Source organism: Triturus cristatus, chromosome 7 (assembly GCF_964204655.1).
Source record: "Triturus cristatus chromosome 7, aTriCri1.1, whole genome shotgun sequence".
Taxonomy (NCBI): Eukaryota; Metazoa; Chordata; class Amphibia; order Caudata; family Salamandridae; genus Triturus; species Triturus cristatus.
In genome coordinates this window covers 27,874,880-27,900,427 of record NC_140590.1, presented here as the reverse complement: position 1 = coordinate 27,900,427, position 25,548 = coordinate 27,874,880, and the positions used below count along the sequence as shown (strand labels likewise).

Here is a 25,548-nt window from a genome sequence, read left to right as displayed (position 1 = left end):
CACTGAGACCCCCAGATCGAGAAGAGAAGTAATAAGAGGATAGATATAAAGATTAAAAAGAAGAGGAGAAAGAGAGGAGCCTTGGGGAACTCCACAGGAAACTGGACGAGCGGGAGTAGAGAATCCGGAGAGATGAACCGCTTGGGAGTGACCCGAGAGAAAGGACGCAAGCCAGGAGAATGCGGATCCTCAAATGCCCGCTGCGCTGACACGGTCGAGAAGAATGGAATGGTCAACCGTGTCAAACGCAGCGGACAGATCGAGGAGGACCAGAGCTTGAGGAAGAGAGGAGTCGGCTTTCGATTTCAACTCGTCAAGGACTGCGAGGACCACCGACTCCGTAGAGTGGCCCGAGCGAAAGCCTGCTTGATGGGAAGCCAAAAGATGGTTCTCCTCGATGTAAGAGGAGAGGCAAGAAGTGACGTGGCTTTTGAGGATCTTGCCCAGAAAGGGAAGAAGAGAGATAGGCCTAAAGATGGAGGGAAGAGAAGAATCTAAGCCAGATTTTTTAAGAATAGGCAGCACGATAGCAGATTTGAAAGATAAAGGGACTATGCCCTGAGAGAGAGAAGCATTAAGAAAAGAGAGAGGGGGGACAGGACAGTTAGAAAATAGAGCTCTCAAGATACGTGCCGGGGCGCAGTCGGCCGGAAAGCCAGACTTGATTTTTGTGAGCAGAATAAGAAATGAATCGAGGGAAATAGAGGAAAAAGAGTCAAGAAAAGAGCGGGGTGCAGGAAGAGGAGAAGAGGAAAAGAAAGAAGAAACAGAAGGGATGTTGGATTTAATCTTAACGATCTTCTCGATGAAGAAGTCGTTAAGTGAAGAACAGAGAGCCTGGGAAGGAATAAGATTGGGATTGGCGCGATCAGAAATCGCCAAGTTGTTAACCAGAGAGAAAATCTCTTTGGATTTGTTGGCGGAGAGGGCAACTTGCTCAGAGAAATACTTGGTTTTGGCCTCAAGGACAGCTCTCTTATATTCATTGAGGAGAAGTTTGTATTTGGCCCGGAGAACCGGGCATTAGTTACGTCTCCAATGACGCTCAGAACGTCTAAGGTCCAATTTTAGAGCTTTAAGCTCTTTATTGAACCACTTGTGAGCATCATGAGGGCGAACGGCCTTAATTTTCCTGAGCGGAGCAACCCGATCGCAAGAAGAGGATAACCAAGTGTTGACTGCTTCGGCTTGAGAGTCAAGGGAAAGTTCAGAAAGAACAGAAGTAGAAGAAGCAAGAGAAAGAGAAAGGGAATTGAGATCAACCCGGTTCCAGCTACGTGCAACCATGTCCTTAGGTAAGGAGGGTTTGTGAGGAGCACCAAGGTTTACAGAGAAAGATATGAGGGAGTGATCAGACCAGATGCAGGGAAGAATGCTAGGAGAAAGGACCGTGCAGCAAGATGACCAAATTTGGTCTAGTGTATGACCCAAGGCGTGGGTAGGGGCAGTGACATGGGACAAGAAATTAAGACACTGAAGGGTGGCCGAAAAATCTTTGGAGGACGTATCCTCCTTAGGATCGCCCGGCCAGAAATTAAAGTCTCCCAATAGGAGAACCGAGGAATTATTAACCACGAGTGTGGCAAGGAGTTCCTGCAGGGTGTCTACGAACAAGGGCATGTTCTGAGGAGGTCGGTACATGAGGACAACTGTGAGGGGAGCTAACTGATTGAGAGAGCGGGCCACCAAAAAATCCACACTAGGTATAGGGGAGTGGGAAAGAAGCTGAAACTGCAAGTTAGAACGGACGATCATAGCCACCCCCCGCCTGCTTTGCCATTAGGGCGATCCGCTCGGAGTGCATAATAGGTGTCGGGGAGAATGGCCAGGACGTCGGGAAGAGAATCAGAGTTTCAGTAAGGAACAGGAAGTCAGGAGACTCGGTGTTCAGAAGGTTAAATAGTTCCAGTCGATGCTTGCCGGCCGAGCGAGTATTAAGAAGACAAGCAGAAGCAAGATAGGAACAGGAGGGTGTATGAACAACAGAAGGGGGGTTTACAAAACAAGGAGGAGAAATTGATGAGGCAGAGGACAAGGGGGTGTGACCAGGTGAGAGGATGCCCAGGGAATCAAGGCGCTGCAGCAATGAAGGAGAAAGGGGTACATTGACTGAAAGAGAAAACAATTGAGCAGAAGAGTATACCACTAAAGGAGCAGGGTCAGTGGCCCCTGGTCCCGGCCCGTCGCGGACGGGCGCAGACGGGCTTAACTTAGGCGCAACTTCGGCGCGCCTTTGTCGCACCCGCTGCGCTCGTCCGCTGCGGTGCCGATGCTGTAGCGTCATAAATAGGCTGTGCAAAGGTACAATGTGGGCGTGGCAGGGGAGGGAGGGGCCAAAAGGCTGCACCGCCAACCCCAGAACAGCCCAAGATGGCGAGCTCGCCCGTCCCCGCTCCAGCAGCCAGACAGGCGGAGGAGAAGAGCGAACGGCAAGGGGCGTCCAGGAACAAGTGCAGGCACAGGTAAGGAGACTTAAAATGAGGGGAATGTGCAAGTCCAGAGCGCAATCACGCCAGAGTCAGTAAAATGCAGGAGGCAGGCAGGTAACGGTGCTCCCGGTGAGTTCCTCGGGAGATCTGCGAAGCAGGTTAGAGCTGAGCGTAGACACTGTCAGGCACAGGATATACTTGCCAGGGGGGGAGGGGCCAAAAGGCTGCACCGCCAACCCCAGAACAGCCCAAGATGGCCAGCTCGCCCGTCCCCGCTCCAGCAGCCAGACAGGCGGAGGAGAAGAGCGAACGGCAAGGGGCGTCCAGGAACAAGTGCAGACACAGGTAAGGAGACTTAAAATGAGGGGAATGCGCAAGTCCAGAGCGCAATCACGCCAGAGTCAGTAAAATGCAGGAGGCAGGCAGGTAACGGTGCTCCCGGTGAGTGCCTCGGGAGATCTGCGAAGCAGGTCAGAGCTGAGCGTAGACACTGTCAGGCACAGGATATACTTGCCAGGGGGGGAGGGGCCAAAAGGCTGCACCGCCAACCCCAGAACAGCCCAAGATGGCGAGCTCGCCCGTCCCCGCTCCAGCAGCCAGACAGGCGTGGAGAAGAGCGAACGGCAAGGGGCGTCCAGGAACAAGTGCAGGCACAGGTAAGGAGACTTAAAATGAGGGGAATGCGCAAGTCCAGAGCGCAATCACGCCAGAGTCAGTAAAATGCAGGAGGCAGGCAGGTAACGGTGCTCCCGGTGAGTGCCTCGGGAGATCTGCGAAGCAGGTCAGAGTGCTTAATTGTTTTAATAGGCTGTATAAAACTCCGACGATAGCCCGTGGCAGACTGGAGTGTTGGCTCTACCCAAAACTCTCAGGATGGGCTTTAATCTCTTCCATCAATATTGGTTCACTCAGGAGCTGCCTATGGCAGGTTGCCAAACAAACCAAGGTCATCTCATTGAGACATTTCTCCTTTTGTTTGGGGGACTCAACTCCTCATGAAATGCATAGTCACAGTAGCAGTTGACACATTCTCAAATGATATCCTCACTGGGCATGAGTGTCTCCCCGCTCTCCGTCTATTTTTAATAAATGGTTACTGTGGTTCTCTCTCGTCAACAACCAGGCCAGGGTTTCACCAGGTCTCTCACCTTCACCCTCACCGCACAGTCTCATCAATGATAATTTACCCAGGTTTGCCACCTCTCTGTAAGGCACATCATGGTATTTCTGTAATACATGATTCATTTCCTGATGATACACAGCATGGCCCATTCCTCCCATCCTTAGATACCAAAATCTTAATCCTGGTTTAGAGTTTGGTGGATGGGTTACTCCATCACAAATATGCCGGATATCCTGCCCCCCCCTTATTATGAGAGAAAATCAATGTAATTAAGCAGGGGAATCTCAAGTGCATCCCTCCTGGGGCAACTAGAAAGGACTACAAATGGTGTCTCACATTCAGCCTGCCAAGGGGGGTCGCACACTACAGCACCAATGACCCACCACACACCTCAGAAGCAGAATCAACTGGGGGAAGTCATCTATGTCCGCCCAACTCGGCAGGCGGGCTGCGGAGCTGACCTAAGTCTCACTGGTGGCCCCTGTTGTGGCCAGACCACCAAGGCTCAGCCATATGCATTGGCCACTTCGAGGATTTACAGCAGTGGCCCCTTCCAGGTCAGGTGGCATGTGGTGTTGCGCGATAGTGAGTGAGGATCAGAGCTCCAATGTATACCACCATCTTGACTGCAGGTGGAAGCATGCCCCGAATGTGGATTTTATTTTAGGATTGTGAAGTAGTGTTGCAAATATGAACATGCACTGGGGGTCAGTCAGAAATGAGCAAATTCAACAAGCATTTGCAATGCAATAGGTCTTGCATTTGCCAGATTTTGAGCTATTGGCATTGTAAATGACAATGCCTTTTATTTATGTGTTTTGAAACCCTGCAAGCGGTGCGTAAACATGCATTTTGTACTTATAGTCCTTGCTTACGAGAAGCAAGGCTTGCAGTCAAAGAGGCGCAGTTACTGCCAGCCTTTGCTTGTCGTAAGCAATGACTATAAGTACAAAGCGTGTGTTTACGCACCGCGTACAACGTTTTTAAAATACATAATGCGAGACCTATTGAATTGCAAATACTTGTCTAACGTGATAGTTACTGGAAGGTATGTCAAAATAATTAGCAATGGGCTAGGAATTCGAAAAGACCTCACTGACCCAGTAGTGACTGCAGCGTGCAACTGCAGGCATGTCATAGGAGCAAGAAAAAAAAGCATTGGCGTAGCCAATAGGTCTCGCCTTTGGGACCTTATAAGTGTTTAACCATGGAACAGTTGCATAACTAAACACTTATAAGGTCCCAAAAGCGAGACCTATTGGCTATGCCAATGCTTGTTTTAACTGCTGCAATCTATTGAAGCCTCACGGAGAACATCAAAGCGGCCGGGAAAGTGATCCCAATTGCGATCAAACATCAAAGCGGCTGTGCGGCCGCGAAAGTGACTCGTTTTGGTATTCACAGAAGACACTTACTCACTTCGGTATTCACAGAAGTTAGGAGTCCTAACTTTAGGACTCCTAAATGCCTTCTGTGAATCCCGAAAGTCTTAGAATTAGGATTTTTCTCAGTTTAGGAGTCCTAAAGTTAGGAGTCCTAACTATACTACAACTAAACTGAGAAAAATCCTAATTTTAAGACTTTCGGTATTTACAGAAGGCATTTAGGAGTCCTAAAGTTAGGACTCCTAACTTCTGTGAATACCAAAATGAGTAAGTGCCTTCTGTGAATACCAAAATGAGTAAGTGCGTTCTGTGAATACCAAAATGGTTGTAAGTTTAGGATTTTATCTTGAGATAGTTCTGTGAATCGGGCCCTGAGTCTTCTGTCTGCGCCTTTGGATGCACAATCCGGCCAGCTGTGCTGCAGCCGGGGCTCCTGGGCTCTGCTATACCTTGTGTTTCTTCACTGGTTTCACCTGCGCAATTGGGCGACAGACATCTCTTTTTTTTTAAATTTGAATTCCGGAAACTCAAGGAAGGGTCTCGCAGTTTTCCAAAGACTTCTTCGCATAATTAATGGCCTGTAATTGAGTCGAAGCCAAGAAGGCTACATTCATCTTTATTCAATGACTCTTTACCGAACCATCATGGCTGTCATTGTCTTCTGTTTCTGTGGGTCATTTTCCGTTTTCATAGTTGTCTGAGGTGCAGGTCAGAATCTATTATCGTGTGGCAGCGCGTTGGAGCGCCCTCTTCTGGTGTGTTTACAGAATGTATCCTCTCTAAAGACATCTGGTCCTTTCACGTGCCATAGTGTGGGAATAAGGTGGCTACCACAGCAGTGGTGTGTGGAAGGACTCCTCACAGTCCTTGCATTTTGTGGGTGGAATGACCCTGGCCTGGCAGATACAGAGCAAATCCGTGATCGTGGGTGTACAGTCAGCACATATCTGGGCATGTGTTTATTTGTTTATGAAAGTATTTTTATAGTGTGCACCAAACATCAAGGAGCCCAGCACTACTGATTATGAACTGAGAATGTAATCAGAACACAGGGGATTAAGGGCCTTATTTAGAGTTTGATGAAGAGAGTAAAAGGATTCAGGTCGGTGAAGGACTTTCCATCCTCCCCCCTGCCTTTACTCCGCCCACCAAGGGGCAGATTTATGTTCCCTGGCGCATCCCTGCAAATCAGCATGGATGCGCCAGGGAAGATGCGTCACGCAAGTTTGCCCTTGCGCCACCGCAGATGGCGCAAGGGCAAACAATGCGTTTACAAAACATTTACAATGCGGCGCATCGTGGCGCAAGGACAAGCAGATACGTGACGCATCTGCCGGCGTAAGGTTGGCGCAGTGCTGAAGTTGCGTCGCAAGTGCGACGCAACTCCAGCACTGTTCCAACCTTTCTTATCCCTAACATGGTGCGTCAAGCCTTACGCCTGCTTCAAGCAGGCGCAGGGTTTTGACGCATCAGCGTTGGGAAAGTGACTCAGTGAAATCTTATAGATTTCACTGAGTTACTTTTCAGGGGCGTTCCTGCGACGGAACGCACCCCCTGAGTTGAAACGCCCACATGAAACCTGACGCAGATTTCATGTGGCGCAGGGCTTTACACCGTGGCGCATCTCTATAGATGCGTCACGATGTAAATGGGGCGCAACAAGGCGCAGGGTTTACGCTGCCGCTGCGTCACAAAAGTGATGCAACGGCGGCGTAAAAGTGGCGCAAGTCCGATATAAATCTGCCCCCAAATGTGGAGGGACATTTAGGAACATGTAGAGTTCACTGCTGGTCCTGCAGTTAACACTTTGTATGGACTGGTGTCACTGGAGTTTATACAAAGATCCTTGGTGACGGACGTATACACAAACCTTTTTGAAATGTTTTACTTTTCGATAAAACAAACACCCAAAGTGAGAGTTTGTTTGGAAAAGTGAAAACTAGTGTCCTAAACACGATTGTAGTTTTCTCTAATGGTGTGGGACTCATTTTATTATTTTGTTACTGTCACTTCCTGCAAGGATATTCCTGATAGTGAGGGACAGAACAAAAATGATTTAACGCCCACTCTAAATAGAGTGGAGGCTAGGATGGCCAAAACCCCTGCAGATCGACGGAGGAAGGGTCATGTCAATGGAGGTGATTTTACTCTGTCACCATAAAGGTGGTGGCCTGCCTGACTCAAAGGTGGGCGGTGAACCCAGAGGTTGGCATAGAGGGTCCTCTGTACTTCCTGGCTGTTGTGACAGAGTACCTACATCGGGCCCTTTGTATACAAATGGCTGAACTTGGACCCTTAAGACCTGGGTTCTCCTCACATCAGAGGAACTTAGACAACTGTGTTTATCTCTCTCTGTTTGAAATAGTAACAATGTGTTATGTGAGAAAGGTCATATGTCAATGTGTTTATGTAAATTACAAGTAATACACTGTCATGCCTTCACTTTTTGTCAGTCACCTTCCTCACTGCTCGATGGTTCTCTCCCAATGCCTACAATGCAATAAACTGAATTATTATTTTGAGCTCCTGCCACTGGGTCAAGTAAATGAGGGGCTGGAGAGGGTGGCCGTCTCTCTGATGCCCTTTCCATGGAGAGGAAGGTGGGTGAATGTGGTCATCTCTTTGCCAGCAAGAGAGGCAATCTCATAATAGAACTCCTATCAAAAGGATGCAGTCCCGTGGAACAAAGTTTGAGAAGAGGTTTAGGAAGAGACTGCTGCAGTGACCTGTGTCTCATGATAATGGCAGGTTCCACTGTGGTCTTTCACTTTCCCTTCCTCTCCAGTGGGGTGGATATGTGGGAGAGGAAGGAAAGAAAAAAGGAAGGTGTTGAAAGGGTGGACAAGGGTTAGAAGCAACAGGTAGAAGGGCGATAAGCTGCGATTTACAAAAACCAGCTTGCATTACATAGCATAACAAGAGTTGAGAAGGCAAGCAGTTTGGGGGAAGACCACCCTAAGGCTGACAGGTCTAACATTAGGGGGCTTATTTATAAGCACCTTGCAGCACCGGTTGTGCAGGAGACTGCTCCATATTTACAAGGCAGCACCAAGCTACTTCTTTTGGCGTAATGCTGCCTTGTAAATGTTGTTCCCTTTAACGCAGTTTTCAATGTTATAGGGGCATACAATGGGTGTTGCTGGGGGCGTTCTCAGCAACATCCATGGCTTTTTGACACTGCCCCAGATTTACGAGGAATCTTAACTTTGAGACATCACCAAAAATGTATGCCTCTGCAGAGGCGTAAGGGAGGCACAATGAGGAGAAATATATTTATTCAGAAAGAGATTTACAAACAGTATCTTAATGCGTGTAGTGTCTCTCCACATAAAAAGATAGGTCTGGCGCAGAGCACCACAACTTGGTCTCACACCAACCAACCATGCAAGAAACCTAGAGATGACAAACTCAACATGGCAGCACAGGTAATCGTAGTAAGCTCCTTGTGCTTCCACATACTCCTCATGCTTCGAAACATCCTCAAATGGATTCCCAATAATTCCGGACGCATCATCACTCAAGGCCTCATAACAAGTAGACTAGACTATGGCAAAGGCAATGTGCCGGAATCTCTAACCGCCTCCTCCACCAACTTCAGACCCTGAGAACGCCACAGCAAGACTCACCCTAAACCTCCCATATCACCCTCCTCCTCCTCAAAGAGCTCCCCTTACTTCTTATACACTAATGCTGCCAATTCAAACACTCGCATACAGGGCACTGCACAACATGGGATCAGCATACCCTAATATTTGCCTTCACTTCACACCAACCCACCAGACACCTGCGCTCAGTCTCACTCGCACCCCCATATCCGCAAAACAGGATGTCTAGCTTTCTCACACATCACATCCAAAACCTGGAATGACCCCCCTCCACACATTAGGACTTCCTCTTTGCTTTCTGAATTCCACAAGAAGCTGAAGACCTTGCTCATCGGCTAACAACCCATGGCCGTCTCACTTACCACATGTAGTAAAGTAGAATTGTTGATACAGAGGTGAAAGTCAGTTCATTCATGTACTATCCCTCCAGCCATAGGCCCGCCAGGACAGGATGCTCTCTTGATGTCAGATGCTCCCTTCTTGTATTATACTCTTTAAATGAGCTGCGTCTTTTCCTTCTCTCTTCTGCAGAATCCCGGCTCCACTGCAGACCCAGCGTACATGGTAAGTACATAACACAGTACAAGGATCAGAGCTTGTCACACCACAAGACTTTTACCTTAGAGTTATTATTGTATTTCATCTTAGAGACAGGAAGCAGATCTTTGGCACAGGAAGTGGTGATGCCCTTCCTGTGGGCAGGAGACTTGTCTGCTTGTGGGACAGAGAAACAGGAAATAAAGGCAGGGCAGATGTGCTTGGTCCTCAACTTTGAAGGTTACAAGGGGAGAGGAGTCTCAGGGAGGAGAACATCAGCAGAGCATAGATCAAGAGCTGATTCAAATGAACCGACAGGAGCCAAGGAGAAATGATTTGTAATAATAACAACAGCACTAACTATTATTATAATTATTTGTGTTAATAGAATTCTTCATAGTATCAGTATTTGCTCTTAATTATGGGTGTGGGAAGGAAGGAAAAATGGCTGGATTCAAACTCATGATCTGCAGACATTAGCAGATGAAATTGTAAACCCTAATAGTTCATAGTCCTCAGATTTACTGAGCACTGATTGAGTGAGTGTCCACCTAACAGAAGGCAGTGAGCACCATGGTCACTGCTCAACGAGGACCTGTCCGTCGTGTCATCGCGTCAGGTGTTTCTTTTTAAGTTTTGCAAATCAAAAGCTTGAATGCTGTTGGCGCAATGAGGGGTTTGACACAAATGTATGGGCAGGGGGTGACGCTACCATTGATGCATCAGGTGCAGTAGCACCAGGGCCCAGAGGTCCCGAGAGGTTCATTGATCCCTGACAATGCTGTATTTTACTACCTCAGTAGCAGCCTAAGGAGGCATTTCCATGCTTGCACCAGGATCCATGGCATCTTTGCTCTGCTCCTGTCGTAAAGGACATAGCTTGACCCAAATCCATTGAGTCTGTGGCTCTCTGGGTTCTGACAGCTGAGCCTATTGTCGTTATTGTGTCCACGCCTCTGCATGACATGGGGAATCATGAAGAAGGTGGGCGAGCTATCCACCAATTGCTGGTGTATACATTCCTATCCAAACTGTGCCATCCTATTCCCAGACTGTACCCTCTAATATAAGTAAAGCATATAAACACCTGATGATGGCCTAGAGCATAGGGGATCTACTAAAACCTTTTTATTTTTAATGCTTGATTTCCAGGAGTTGCAACATGGAGACCGATCAACGTACGAGCAGATAAGAAGGTAAAAGATGAAATATCCCATTTAAATGTATTATTGTTTCTTTATCTTAGGTGAGGTCTGGTTAATATGATGTAGGAGGCTCTGGGGGTCATTTAAACCCTTTGACTGGGCAGGGTAGCCGCCTTCCTGTTAGAATATCACTCCCTACCCTGCCTGCCTAGCAGGGATCTTACGGCCTTCAATGCATCTGTCGGTACATGGTTGTAGTGAAGCTTTGCTGAACAACAGACAATGTTATTTTTGTTTAATTAGCCAAATTTGTGTTGTTTTCTATAATAAATGCCCACAGCAGGATTTTGTTTTTGAAAATAAAGATGCAGAGACCCTTCACTCTGCTGATTGTTAATTGATTCTCTTCTCTGCCTCGTGTTGCTACAACCTCTGAGTGATGTCTGTGACCGAGAAGTCTTAAGGCATTCATTACGACTCAGTGAAGGCCTGACTGGGGTCTCATCCTGAGGCATACATACATATATATGTTTCAATATTGTGTGCTAAAATCTCGTCCATCAGAATAATCCTTATAATATAATAATTTGTCAGAAAGACATTGTGACACACAATATTGTGCATATAGCCCACAGGGTGTGGGCCACACTCTGAGCCTCTCTTCACACTCTCTCTGCTGTTGTATTGGTGAGTCAAGTTGTATTGGTGAGGACAAGCATCCGGCACTGTGCACTCATTGAAAACGGCATCCTGCACAGTGCGAGCTGTAGTTTTCTGCCGCTCGAGTAGATTTTTACTCGAGCAGCAGCTTTCTCAACGCGGACTGGTAGTTTCTCATCGCGAGCGGTCGTGAGCATACGCGACCACTCGCAATGAGAAACCTGACCTCCTCGCGTTGAGAATCTCGCCGGGAGGTTTATTTTCCATGCTCGCGATTGGCAACTTGATGTTGCTGATCGCGAACGAGGAAAAAGTCTCGCCGGGATGTCATTTTGCTTGCTCGCGGTCGCCAACTTGATGTTGAGAGCTGTGAGCAAGCAAAAAATGACCCCTGCACTATGCAACGCTATGCTACGCATGTTTGCACTGTGCTACGTGCAATTCGCGTAGTGCGAAGTAGCGTAAAGTTCGCAAACTACGCGAGCGTAGCGTAGTGCTTTGCCCAGGCTTAGTCACGTTGCATGCTTTGTAACATTATTATTTGATAAACGCATTCCTAGTTAGGAGTTTCAGAGAGAGGAGAGAGGACACTTTCTAGACAGGCAGGAAGACTTTCGGAGCCCTTTGAGAGACACAGACAGAGAGAGATTTAGAGATGCGAGGCTGCAGAGGAGTTTCAGACTCAGACGCAGAAATGAGGGGAGGAGAGCAGAAGTGATTTGCAGATGCAGTGAATGAGGTGGGGAGACCTTTGATGGAGAGCAGAACGTAGGCAGATGTAGGCAGATTAGATGTAGGTTTAGTTCCATTCTGATTTGTGCTTCGACTAATTGGCTTTGCCGAGGCTTATTTGCGCTATGCTTGATTTCTCTTCATGGGAGATTCTGCAATTATTAATGACTGAAACAGCTTAAATGCTACCTCACTCTTGCTTCTGGACTCTTCAGGAGTTCAGACTGACATCATTTTGAGCCCCATTGTCTTAGGGGCACATGTATCAAACGATTTTTTAATCGCAAACGCTGCGATTCGCAAAATAACAGCGTTTGCGATTAAAAAATCGGTAATCGGGATGTATGAGCCAAATTCCATCGCAAAATTAAGGAATTGCTAATTTAGCGATTTCTTAATTTTGCATAAGCATTTAAGAAATCGCAAATTGCGATTTCTTAAATGAAATGTAAAAAGCACCCAAGTTGTGCGAATTATCCTTAAGAAATCGCAAATTACCACCAACTTCCAGTTGGTGGTAATTTGCGATTTCCTTTCAAAATGCACTTTTTTGAATTTTACGAAGTGCCACGTGGCGCTCATACATGCCCTTAGGGCATGTATGTGCGCCATATGCACACACATGCTCATTTCAGGGGTGCATCAGGGTGTCATCATGACACCCTTGCACCTTTGAAATTATTCTCAAATTGCGATTAGCAAATTGCGATTCGCTATTTGAGAATTACTTCCCATTCATTCCTATGGGTCTCCTGGCCCATAGAAATGAATGGGCAGGTATTCCTTAATTGCGATTTCGCAATTTGCTAATCGCAATTAAGGAATTTAAAGAAATCGCAAAAAATTAGCAATTTTTTAAATACATCCCGTTTTGCAATTCTCTAATAGCGATTCTTTAAAAATCGCTATTTGAGAATCGCAAATGGTGATGTTGATACATATGCCCCTAAGAATAAGAATTCTTTCCTTTATGAAACGCACTGTTTGCAAATTTTGATGCTTTGTGCCAACTTACTTTTTCTGTTATCAATTCTGTAACCTGATTGATACCTGACTACTGAATGAATTTTGATTGGAAAATAAATCCCTTTAAATTACTCACAGCTCTCATTATTGGCTAAATGTTTATTTGTATTTTATGAATTGCTCATGTTTATGTAGGAGACGTCTGGTCATAAACGGTGACAAAGGTCCATCGACCTTAAGCGGAAATCAGAGTAACGGTAATCAGAGGTAATGGTGCCACATTTCCTAGATTTTCGAAAGCGAGATTACCGTGGGACGTATAATGTGTTGTAGAATGTGGTGACAGAAGGAACATTGTTCAAGGGTCGTCACCCCTACTGCTTGATGCGTTCCTCTTGTGGGTTTTATAGAAATTCTGTGAAATAAATAAATTAATAATATTTAAATATCCAAAAGAGTTGCAAGATGTTTTAAACACTACAATTTGGCAATGATCCGTGCACTAACCCAGAAGAAGGATTCCAAGGCCCACAAAGAAGCGCTGCTTTCAGGAATTTTATTTTGTATTTTCAAGCATTCTAACAAGGTCAACTTTTGCAGTTTACAAAGTGCCGGAATGACGAAACGCATGCTCTTTTGCCTATTTGTGCAGAAGAGCCCGACCGACACAGAACTGCAACAGTTCCGACCGACACTAACACGCTCCTTACAACCAGCCAAGTACGATGCAATGCATCGCGGACAAAAGCGAGACACACGGAGTCCAAGCCGTACAACCGATTCGCACTGACCAGAGACATTGGCAATAAAAAGAGCCCGTCGCGACCGGCGCGTATGTGAAACATGCAACATGGCACAATGTCAGTGTGACCGACTCGGATCACACCACAAGTGACGCCACAGGCGTACGTCCCGGACAACTGAACGTCACCGTCAGGCCTAAAGAAATCATGTAATTGACACAGAAAAAGGCCAAACAGGCAGTTATAAATCCCAAAAAAATCACATTTCAAACTAAGACACACCCACAACTCCGCCAATAAAAAGGCCAAAAATCCAGACCATGATCCCTTGCAAATCTCACAGACCTGCAAATAGACACCACCACCACACTGAGACATACAGCCACAACCTACACATTACACAACATTAGCACCACACAATAAGCACACTCACAGCCAACCAGCCATACACATACTCACCAACCCTCACTACCACACACACACTACCATTCATCTCCACCACCACCCATCACCATGCCCCCAAAAAAGAATCCAAAGTTCACAGACAGTGAGTTGGAGGTCATGGTAGACAAAATCATCAGAGTAGAGCCACAGTTATTTGGTTCCTTGGTCCAACAGACCCCCCTATCCCAGAAAAACAAGATGTGGGCGAGGATTGTCGACAAGGTGAATGCCTTAGCACCTACCATGGGCACAATGGATGACATCAGGAACCGGTGGTACGACATACGCAGGAGGGTCAAGAAACTCATCAGCAAAGACCATGCCCGAGCCAGCCTACTGGTGGTGGTCCAGTCTATTTCACTTCCTGGGAGTAGAAGGTGCAGGCCATGTTCCCACCAGTTGGCCTCCATGGATTGCCTGGAATACCAGAGCCTGGTGAGTACACAAACAACTATTACAAAATGTGATGTCACAGCAATCTGCACCCACAGACAATAATGTCAGGGGGACAGAGAAAACATTCACTGTCATCAAGCCACATCAACCTAAACATAACTGTCCTCTCATGTGTAGGCCACCTAGAGAAACACAATATCTGCAATACATGTACAAACCCAAGGACAAACACCCCCAGGATTTGGCCCCATACACCACCAAACACCGTCAGCCGTCAAACTACCACAGTTACACACACTCCTAGGGAAGCCGAGTCATAGGAAGGAAGGTCTGGCATGCTGGACAGGTGGGTGTAGCCGAAAGCAGGGTGAGATTCGTTTTCCCATGCCATATGTCCCCTTCACACCTGCCCCAGTAATAGGCCCATGCACCAGGCTCACCTCACGGGGAGTGTCAAAGTACAGGGAAGATTGGAGACACTGGGCTCTGGTGTGGGGAGCACAAGGCTTTTGGGAATTGGACACCAACAAACACTAAGGGGCATATTATCAAGACAGGCGATAAAATTATCGCTGCTTTAGCGGCAGAAAACAGCCGCTAAAACGGCGATAATGGGCTTGATAATATGTTCTATGGAATTCCAATTGAAGCGCGGGTTAGATGTCCTTCACATCTAACATGGGCTTCAATTGGAATTCCATAGAGCATATTATCAAGCCCATTATCGCCGTTTTAGCGGAAGTTTTCTGCCGCTAAAGCAGCGATAATTTTATCGCCTGTCTTGATAATATGCCCCTAAGACACCGCTGTCAGGCAGCTTGAACAGGTACTCAGACTCACTGTCTTGGAAGCATGGCCCATGGGGTCCTATCCAGTCCAGGAGGGAGAAGAAGTGCAACCTCACACTACAACTCCTAGCAGGCCCAGCCACAAACACCCCACACACCAATAACAAACAACACACCTGGGACAAAACACAACCTGAGACTCAAGGTAAACTGACTTCCAAGATGCCTGACACTGGGCCTGGTGGGGAGGATATGCATCCCACTGTGTTAATTGTGTCCCAATGCATATTGTAACTATAAACATACCTGCTATGTCACTGGCAAGAACCCCATTCACAAAAGCCGCAAAACTGAGTACAAATACACAGCAAGGCAATGGGATTTGAACACCAGTCCCATGCAGCAGCCATCTTGTCTGCACACATCCTATACCAGGAAAGCTGAGTCACAGGAAGGAAGCATGGGTTTGCTGGAAAGGGGAGTGGAGTCAAATGCATGATGGGAGTTGGAGTCCCAGGCCATAGTCCCCATCCCACCTGCCCCAGGAATAGGCTCATGCACCAGGCTCACCTCACAGGGAGTGTCAGAGTACGGGTAAGATTGGAGACACTGGGCTCTGGTGTGGGGAGCACAAGGCCTTTCTGGGAATTGGGCAACAACAAACACCAAGACACCACTGTCAGGCAACTTGAACAGGTACTCAGACTCACTGTCTTGGAAGCATGGCCCATGGGGTCCTATCCAGTCCAGGGGGGAGAAGGAGTGCAACCTCACACTACAACACCCAGCAGGCCCGGCCACACACACCCCTCCCACCAACAACAAACAGCACACCTGTGTGAAGCAGGGGAGTGCACGTTTTTCAATGTACATGTAAGGCACCTTAAAAATACATGAGCTGTCCATGCACACAGCTCTACGTGTACATAAAACGCATCTGGAAATTGTACAAAACCTACATCAGCATCTGAGTGTGATGATTGAGGACAAATCCATGCACATACACTCATCATGAAGCATTGTACAGAATTGAATGTGTGTGATACGTTTATGTGTGCTGAACCACAACATACATTGTATGTCTCTTCCACCAATAGGTGCAGCTGGGGAACTTCACGAACAGATGAGGAAGATTCACAGTCCCAGACTCTGGTTAACACAGAGGAGGCCGGTGTGGATGCCTCTCACTCCTCTGACGACGACCATGAACAACCTGTCCCCTCCAGTGTGGATCAGCGTGCAGCAGCAGTAACATCTGCACCCCCTGCCAACATCCCTGCTCAATCTGACAACACCCAGATGACCCTTACTAACACGGACAGACAAACCCAACCCAACACCGAGGGCACAGCAACACAGGGAAGCCTGGGGATGGTTGCCAATTCCACCAGTGCCATCATCAGAGTAGGCCCAGTGTTGTCTGTGCCTGCAACAGAAGAACCTGCTTGTGGTGGTAGGGGTGGTGGGAGTGGGGGCAGGCTGAGGCCACCCCATGGCCATGCTGCTGAACCCCAAGCTGATCCCCAATTGGTACGCATCATTAATGCGTACCAGCAATGCACCGGAGACTTTGACCAGATTGTGGGGCCCCTCAGGGACATCAAAGAACAGCAGGCTGAACATCATGCCAGATGGGACTCACACATGTTGCGGGTGGAGATACAAATGGCCCGCATGGAGTCAAAGATGGACAAGTTGCCTATGTCAGATTGCAAACAACATGGCCCCACCTCCCTGTGTGCCCACTACATCAGTTGCTACAACAACTGCAACTACCACAGGTAGGGAGGTGGACTCTGACAAAGACTCCAGTGCACCGCCACAGCCTGTACCTGAGGGCTCCCCCGAAGAAGCCGCGGGGTCGTCCAAAGAAGGGCAAGTGAGAGGCAGCTGGCCCTGCACATCACCCAGGAAGTGAACACCTTTCCCTGATGTCTACCATTGTGTGAAAACCCTTCACCTTGTCGACTGTCCCCATCTCTGCCACATGTGATGGAGGATCTGATCTGAACCAATGGATCTACTGACTGTGGACTTTACTCTGACAATTCCACCGACCATCCCTACCAACTCCTCTGTGAACTTTGGAATCCCATTGCACTGTACAGCACTCCATGACACCTACATCATCCACACACATGTATGTAATTAAACACTCCAAATCACAATTGTTGACACATATAGGTGATGAAATGCTAAAGTAAGACTGGGCAGGGGAACCACTAGAGCAATCTAAGCACTGGAAATTGATTCATGTTGCTGTGACACATTTGAGAGGTACACACTCCTAGGTCAACACAACACAAAAACACCATGCCCATCACATTTCTTGTCTCACACATTGTGAACTGCAAGTACCCACACATGATGAATCAGAGCCAATCAGCCCTCAGGTACAGCATGCCAAAGATTCACTGATGTGTAAACACAGAGGAAACACACCACAAACTGGTGCACAACTTTATTACACATAAATAACTAGTAAACAGAACATCAGATGCAAGGAACCCTCACATAACAGTGAGCAAATATGCAACCAATATGGCAGACATGCCAGCACCGGGGTGTGTGGGATGATGTGTCCGGGAAGCATGAAAGGCTGCATCCAGTGACCGTATTGTGCATTTCAGAGGTTGCATGTCACCAGACAACAGCATATGGACCCTGTGAATGACAGACATACAACAGTATTGAAATCACTACACAACTGCATACATCTACAACACAGATTACATACACAATTAAATTAACTTTTGAAAATATCCAAAGATTCATGGCACCTCTGTTTGGGAGGATATAGTGACTCAAGGGACACATAAATGCTATGATCATGACTGCCCACAGAGTGCACACCCCAAACACATCAGTTGAAGCAACATTTCATGCCAACACACACTGTATACTCACAATTAGGAGAAGAAGTTGTTGATGAGCTGAGTCCGTACATCCCCCTCTCCCTCATAGTCACTCGCAACATGTCCCAGACCAGGATCCTCACATGCTGGCGGTTGCTGTCCGTCATCATCTTCGATGAGAGGCCCCTTCTCCCTCACTGCCATGTTGTGTAGCATGCAAAACACAATAAATATCTTGCACACCTTCTTAGGTGCATATTGGAGGGCTCCTCCTGTCCGGTCCAGGTAGCGGAATCGGCTTTTCAGGAGTCCAAATGTCCGCTCTATGACTCGCCTGGTCCGCCCATGTGCCTCATTGAAACATATCTGTGCAGGTGTGACAGGGTTCCTAAGAGGTGTCAGAAACCAAGGCATGTTGGGGTACCCAGTCACCTGCACACAAACAGACAAACATGTCATGGATCAAGAATGAGCGTGTAATCCAAAGATACTACTCACCGACAAGCCAGGCACGCTGGTTCTGCAGCTGTGACATCAAATGTGGTATCCTGCTATTCCGCATGATGTAGACATCGTGGGCTGAACCAGGGAAACGGATACACAGATGTGAAATTGACATGTCCTCAAGACATACCACTAGGGCATTAATCGAGTGAAAATGTTTACAGTTGCGGTAAATCTGCTCCTGTGCATGTGGTGGTACCAATGCCACATGTGTCCCATCAATTGAGCCAATTACATTTGGCATCCCTCCCAAGGCATATAAATCTCCCTTTATGCCTGGCATTTGTTGTTGTGATGGAAATCTGATGTTTTGGTCTGGATACAACAACATTGCCTCCAATACATCACGGAGAACATGACTGAACATAGTCTGTGACATCCCACCAGCACCAGCCACTGTGTATTGGAATATTCCTGTGGCAAAGAAATGTAGGGCTGCCATCACCTTGACCTTGGGGGTCAGCGCAGTTGGATATGCATGTCCAGGTTGCAAATGTGGGGACAACTGCACCTCCAAATCCTCTATCAGCTCGCGTGTGAAGCGGTACCGTCGGATGCAGTCCCGTTCAACCATGGTTGCAAGGTCTGGGAAGTTCATCCACATCTGTGGCAATGACCAGGCCAAATAACACAAGCTACATCACATCAGAACACAATAGAATCAGGTGTGTGCAATTCTGCATGGACATGTATGCCACACATGTGCCCCTCACAAGACATGTCACCTCCACATGGTGACACAACAAGTGCCATGCTCTGCTGTTGACAAACTGTGGGCCCTGTCACAGTACTTCGGAACATGTGGTACAGGACAACTACACACCGCAATGGTTAGTGAGGATAGTTGTGTTGTCAATATGACAACGGTCTGCCAGTCACACACACCGGGAACATGTACTGCGACATGGACACAGTCACCATGAAACGTCAGATGTACACGTCACAACACAAGCAACACACACAGGATGTGCAAACAGGCTTGTCTGCATGTCAAACGTGAATGACTGTGACACACAGGCCCAACACAAAATCACAGGACCAAGTCTGATGGATGTTGGCGGGGTGACCAACACCCAAATAAAAAATATGTCCATGTCCCTAGTAATTTTTGCAAATACTCATGATGTACCAGACACAGCAAGCCCTTGGACACACATTACATATCATATGCCATGTAGGGAGGGTTCATGTGACATGGCAAGACTCAATGTGCCCCAGTCACTGTGCACAATCCATGTGTGTTGGCCACCAAAGTCCTGACGCACAGTAGGGAGGTGCTTCACACACAATACCTTATGGTGAACATGTGACATGGCACATCCTGGTAGTGTTTACCACATTGTGCACATCAAACATGCAATGTGTACACATGTATACACACATGTGATGGAGCATGAACAGTGAATGCCTGTACTGTGTGACAGGCTGTCACTGTGTTGTCCAGGCCCCTGCGTCCATATCAAAACATTTTTGTGGGCAGCCTCTGACTACCGAATGCAATGGTGAATCTGGCGTGTGCGATTCCATGAGACGCGTCGGACACTTGTGCAACGATGCGCACGCACGCCTTGCTCATAGGCTGTAATGTCACTCTATGCGGGTGAGATTCCGTGAGACGTGTCGGACACTTGTGCAACGATGCGCACGCATGCCTTGCTCATAGGCTGTAATGTCTTTCTATGCGGGTGCGATTCCGTGAGACGCGTCAGACACTTGTGCAACAATGCGGATGCACGCCTTGCTCGTAGACTGTTATGTCTCTCTATGCGGGTGCGATTCCGTGAGACGCGTTGGACACTTGTGCAACGATGCTCACGCACGCCTTGCTCATAGACTGTAATGTCACTCTATGCGGGTGCGATTTCGTGAGACGCGTCGGACACTTGTGCAACGATGCACACGCACGCCTTGCTCATAGGCTGTTATGTCTCTTTACAAGGGTGCGATTCCGTGAGACGAGTCGGACACTTGTGCAATGATGCGCATGCACGCCTTGCTCATAGGCTGTAATGTCACTCTATGCGGGTGCGATTCCGTGAGATGCGTCAGACACCTGTGCAACAATACACACGCACGCCTTGCTCATAGGCTGTAATGTCACTCTATGCGGGTGCGATTCCGTGAGAGGCGTCGGACACTTGTGCAACGATGGGCACGCACGCCTTGCTCATAGGCTGTTATGTCTCTTTACGAGGGTGCGATTCCGTGAGACGAGTCGGACACTTGTGCAATGATGCGCACGCACGCCTTGCTCATAGGCTGTAATGGCACTCTATGCGGGTGCGATTCCGTGAGATGCTTAATACACTTGTGCAACGATGCGCACACAGGCCTTGCTCATAGGCTGTAATGTCTCTCTATGCGGGTGCGATTCTGTGAGACGCGTCGGACACTGGTTCAACGATGCGGACACACGCCTTGCTCATAGGCTGTAATGTCACTCTATGCGGGTGCGATTCTGTGAGACGCGTCGGACATTTGTGCAACGATGCGCACGCACGCCTTGTTTATAGGCTGTAATGTCACTCTATGCGGGTGCGATTCAGTGAGACGTGTCGGACACCTAGGATCCAAGGCGTACACACCCATTGGCTATTGGCTGTCATGGAGATGAGCCTTGTGTTTTTCTACGTGTGCGACTCGTGTGCTGCCAGATTCAGTTGGGCCGATACAACAATGTTGCAAATTCAATGCTGTCAGGATGCAGAATTTTTGAACGACGCTGAAGGCATGTCCGATGCTTTCCAAGACATGGATTGGACCAATTTGGATAATGCGAACGAGTCTGACCTATCTCTTTGCCCGCATCGAACAGATACTGCCTCCGTAGCACTGATTTAAGGCTGTGTGTTCCCCTGAGACAGCATTTGCTTGCACTACATGCCACAGGACTGGGTCACATCACACCACTGCTGCTTTCTCTGCATCCTCTGTCTCCTGCAATGGCACGTACTGTGGAGAGGGCCCCAACATTCACTGAGGAGGAGAACCAGGCCCTGCTGGACAGCCTCATCACACAGTACTGCAAGCTGTGTGGGAAACCAGGGTAGCAGGTGAGTGTGGAGTCCACTGCCTTGCCATCTTTACATGTAGTCTGACTGGCCCTACTAGCATTGTGCCCTCAAAGGGAAAGCATGAACACTGAGTAAGTTTAAGTTTGAGAGTGTGAAGATGTATGTACACAACTGTCAATGTTTCAGGTTGACTTACTGTCCTATTTCCCTTATTTAAATGTGTTGATGTATGACATACAATTGACTAATAGTGACACTTTCTGACATGCAAAAGTTAGCATTGATGAAGAGGGGAATGTGACAATGTCTGCCATTCCAGCCATATCAGCAAACAATAACTGTGAGGGCAACTAAGAACTGCTGCAAATCACCAGACATGTAAGGCTAGCAATCTGCAGGAGGGCCTCATGGTGGTTTTGGAATGAGAAATTGCCAATTCATTGCAGTGAGGTAGTTTTTGGGGAGTTGCACCACAGCTGCAGAGCCTAGACCCCAACTATCCTCACTGCAGTGCTCATGATACAGAGCAGTATGTTTGGCTACGAAAGTTAAGCAAACACCTGTGACCCCCCACCACCCCCGGTAGTAAATTTGGTGACTAAATTGAAATGTTGTTGTTGGCAGTGTTCAATAATCAATGTGGCTCATGGAATCTAGGGAGAAGCTGGTGAGGGGGTGTAAGGGGAGTGGGCTACGTGATAGGTCTAACCATACAGGTACACATCCTGTGCAACTCTGTGCCTCACAGTGTCCGGTCTGAGCAGTGAGTGGGTGTCTACCCTGAGGCCATCGGTCTGCCGGCCCTGTTGTGTCGTTCTTTTGGGCTTGCACAGAGGACAACTGATCATTACCCCAGTTGCAATACCTGACTACATGATATGCACTGCCAAGTTCGACATGTGTGTACAACTGTGTGTTTGTTAACATGGGACATGTGTAGTGATGTTGTCTCTCATTGTCACTGCCCATGAGAAGCATGACATTTGGCTGACCATCGCCTGGGCAGTTAGGTTGGTGGGGGTCTACAGACGCCGCATCCGCAACTGCCAGAAGAGGTGGTAGGAACTTCGTTGCTGGACCCGGCAGATAGCAAGGGTTCAGCTGAATCTGTTGCCTCCTCGCAGGAGGGGTGGACAACGGACCCTGACCCCCCACATGCTACGGATCTTGGCGGTGGTCTTTCTAGACCTTGATGGGCAGTTGAAGTTCAGACAGCAGCAAGGAGGGGGTAAGTCCATGCTAGTAACCTGCTTTTTGTACTCCTTCAGCCAAGTGACACTCACACAGTTAGTCTGTCAGCTCAGACAAGTCCCATGTGGCTATATGTGGTATGCCCCATTCACATCTGATGCCCAGGTGTGTCCGTTCCACTATTTCACTTGTGTCACTTGGGTTGTGTGTATTCTTGTTGTCCAAGGGAATGTTGACACTAACATCAGCAAAGTGTTCATTGACCTGAGCTACATGGGTGAGGCTAATTTGGACTTGTGTCTGTTCATTTATGGATTATTAACATTTGCTCTGTATTTGATCAACATCTCTGCAGTGACTGATGTTGCGGGTCAGCATAGGAGTGTGAGGTATTGACCATACACCCACGCAGCAGGCATGCACAATCGTGACACCTCAGACATTTGATGTGTATGAGTTCAAGCACAATGCATGGTCACCTGCATTGTACTCCTGATTATCCCATGTCGCACATGGCCCATGGACAGGTGTGCCGCTCGGGTCCCATGAGACACTGTGGCCTCCTATTCTTGTGTGTCAGCCAACCCTTCCACCATTGGGAACAGTTATTAACACGTGTCTGACATTGTGACAAGCTGGCCTGCCATAGCTTTTTGTATTCCAGAGGTTTGGTATGTGTTTGACATGGACAAACATCTGACATGTGACTTTTGGTCCCACACACAGGGCAATACATATGTGTGTAGTAACTGTGATGTGCATTTTGGTGTACTCAACAGATTTGTGTCATCTGCTTCATTAAGTACTTGTGATGTCCTCTATGATTCGGTATACCGAGTTTTAGTCCCACAAACTGTGATTTCTCATGTTGCTTCTGTGGCTTTATCATGTTCTATCAAATGTGTGTATAATGTGGTGACCATGTATACATGACCACTACCGGAGTTCCAGTCACAGTGCAAACATTGGTGTGGCAAGTTGCTGAATGTGGACTAGCCATGCACTGAGCCTGTGACAGTAGTCAGCACTGACTGATGGGCCAGACTGGCCTGTGGAATCACGTGAGACACTAATTTCTGGGGTATACTGTATAGTGACATGTGTCTTGTACTGCAGCCACAGTGTGCTAACTCTACATTTCAAGTTATGGGTTGTATTTGTGTCTGCTAATGGAAGTAGGTTCTTCATATCAACAATGTGATCAGGCCATCACAAATGCTGTTCCACGACCTGAGTCAGTGGCCAGGAATGTGACATATGTGTCACAACACATGACAGTTACGATCAGAGCAGATCAGAGTCCTGGGTAGTCTGCCAATGCCTGCACATGTGCTGTCCGACATAATACATACTAAGGGCTGACAGGTCCATTGTCATCATGGGTACTGGGGCATGCTTCCCTGGCAGACTCATTGGTGCCAGGTTCACCTATGTGTGTTACATTGTGATTTGGTGTTTATAGGATGTATGACGTTACAACGCATGCTGTTACAACGCATGCTGTTACAACGAAAGTTTTACAACGCGAGTGCATTGACAACGCAGGACATTACAACGCAAGTCTTTACATCGACTTGCACTAGATGGCGTGCTAACATTAAAAAAGTGTAATTTACTATTCCAACTCCAGTCCACGTAACAGTAGGGAAGGTGTTGGGATAGTAAACTACACTATTTTTAATGTTAGCACGCCATCTAGTGCAAGTCGATGTAAAGACTTGCGTTGTAATGTCCTGCGTTGTCAATGCACTCGCGTTTCGTTGTAATGGTAGTGCGTTGTAAAAGTTGCGTTGTAAAGGTTGTTCCCCGGTGTTTATATGATGCCAGGGCTTGCTCAGTGATGTGTTGCATTTAAGGTCATTTGTCCAGTAAATACAGGTGACTGATGTGAATCTGTTTCTCTCCCTTGTTGATCAGCATCATCGGCAGACACTGGAGGGGACAGCTGCACGGACCGTGAGGAGGGCCACAGCCAGACTGGATCCACTGTGAAGGAGTCTGAGGGAGCAAGTGGCATGGAGGGTAAGGGAAGCCACACTGAGGGTGAGTCAACAGCCACTACATCTGCTACGGACGACGAAGGCTCAAGTGATGATTCCCAGGAGGGTGTGGGTGTTTCAACACCAGAGAACACTGACAGCGAGTCTGTCCCCGCAACCCCCACCATCTCCACCCTCCCAGTTGCTCCCATCCCAGATGTCTGTGGAGCAACCCGTGTTGGGGCAAGAGTCTCCTTCAGTCCAGGCACTGCACCCCCTGCATCTGTCCCCCCTGCTGCCCTAAGTGTTGAGTATGTGGACCTGCTGAAGCAGATCCATGTGAGGCAGACATCAATGCTGAGTGTCCTCGATGCTCACACTAATCTGTTAACACAGTTGGTGTCAATCGTGGAGGGCATGTCAGCAACCATGTCTGCCCAACAACGGATCAGTCAGTCCATGGCCTCCCCACAGTGTCCCTCCTCCAGCAGATCCTCACCCCACCTTCCTCGGCACCATTCACAGTGATCACTACCCTCCCCAAAACAACAACACTCACACCTGCACCGTCACGCACAACAACAGGCCCGAGCAGCACACACACAGGAAAATCCAAGTCTAAACGCACCAGCACACACACACAGGGGACTGAAGGCACACACACAGGGGATAGGGTGCAGACACACAGCCAAACATCCACAACAAGCCCGCAGTCCTCAGACACCTCTCCCGCCAAGACCTTTTCCCGTGATTCCTCTGCTAAGCCCCCTTTCCAGAAGCTTCCTCTGTGAGCTTGGCCTCTTCCCCTCAGATATACCTGTGCCAACTCGTAAGGGGAAGAAGAAGTCAACTTGCCAGGAGAGTAAACACACCAAGCCACGCACATCCTCACCCAAGAGCAGGGACACAGAGCCCCCCCCCCCCCCGGAAATCACCAAGAACCAGGAAGACTCCACGACATTCACACACTCCCACCACACACTCTCCATCCTCAAGCTCCCATGCCACCACTCCTTGTGTTCCCCCGCCACACCCTGCCCCAGGTTCACCCA

At 48.0% G+C, this 25,548-nt stretch overlaps 1 protein-coding gene across 1 annotated transcript in view; it reads left to right on the top strand.

Moving 5' to 3' along the window:
- LOC146808725 (cell adhesion molecule CEACAM6-like) overlaps window positions 1-25,548 on the top strand; it is a 465,149-nt gene that overhangs the window by 401,226 nt on the left and 38,375 nt on the right. Inside the window, exons 8-9 of the mRNA XM_085615536.1 lie at window positions 9,074-9,106; window positions 10,232-10,275. Of these exons, the coding sequence (XP_085471662.1) occupies window positions 9,074-9,106; window positions 10,232-10,275 (77 nt within the window). The remainder of the gene's footprint in view (window positions 1-9,073; window positions 9,107-10,231; window positions 10,276-25,548) is intronic.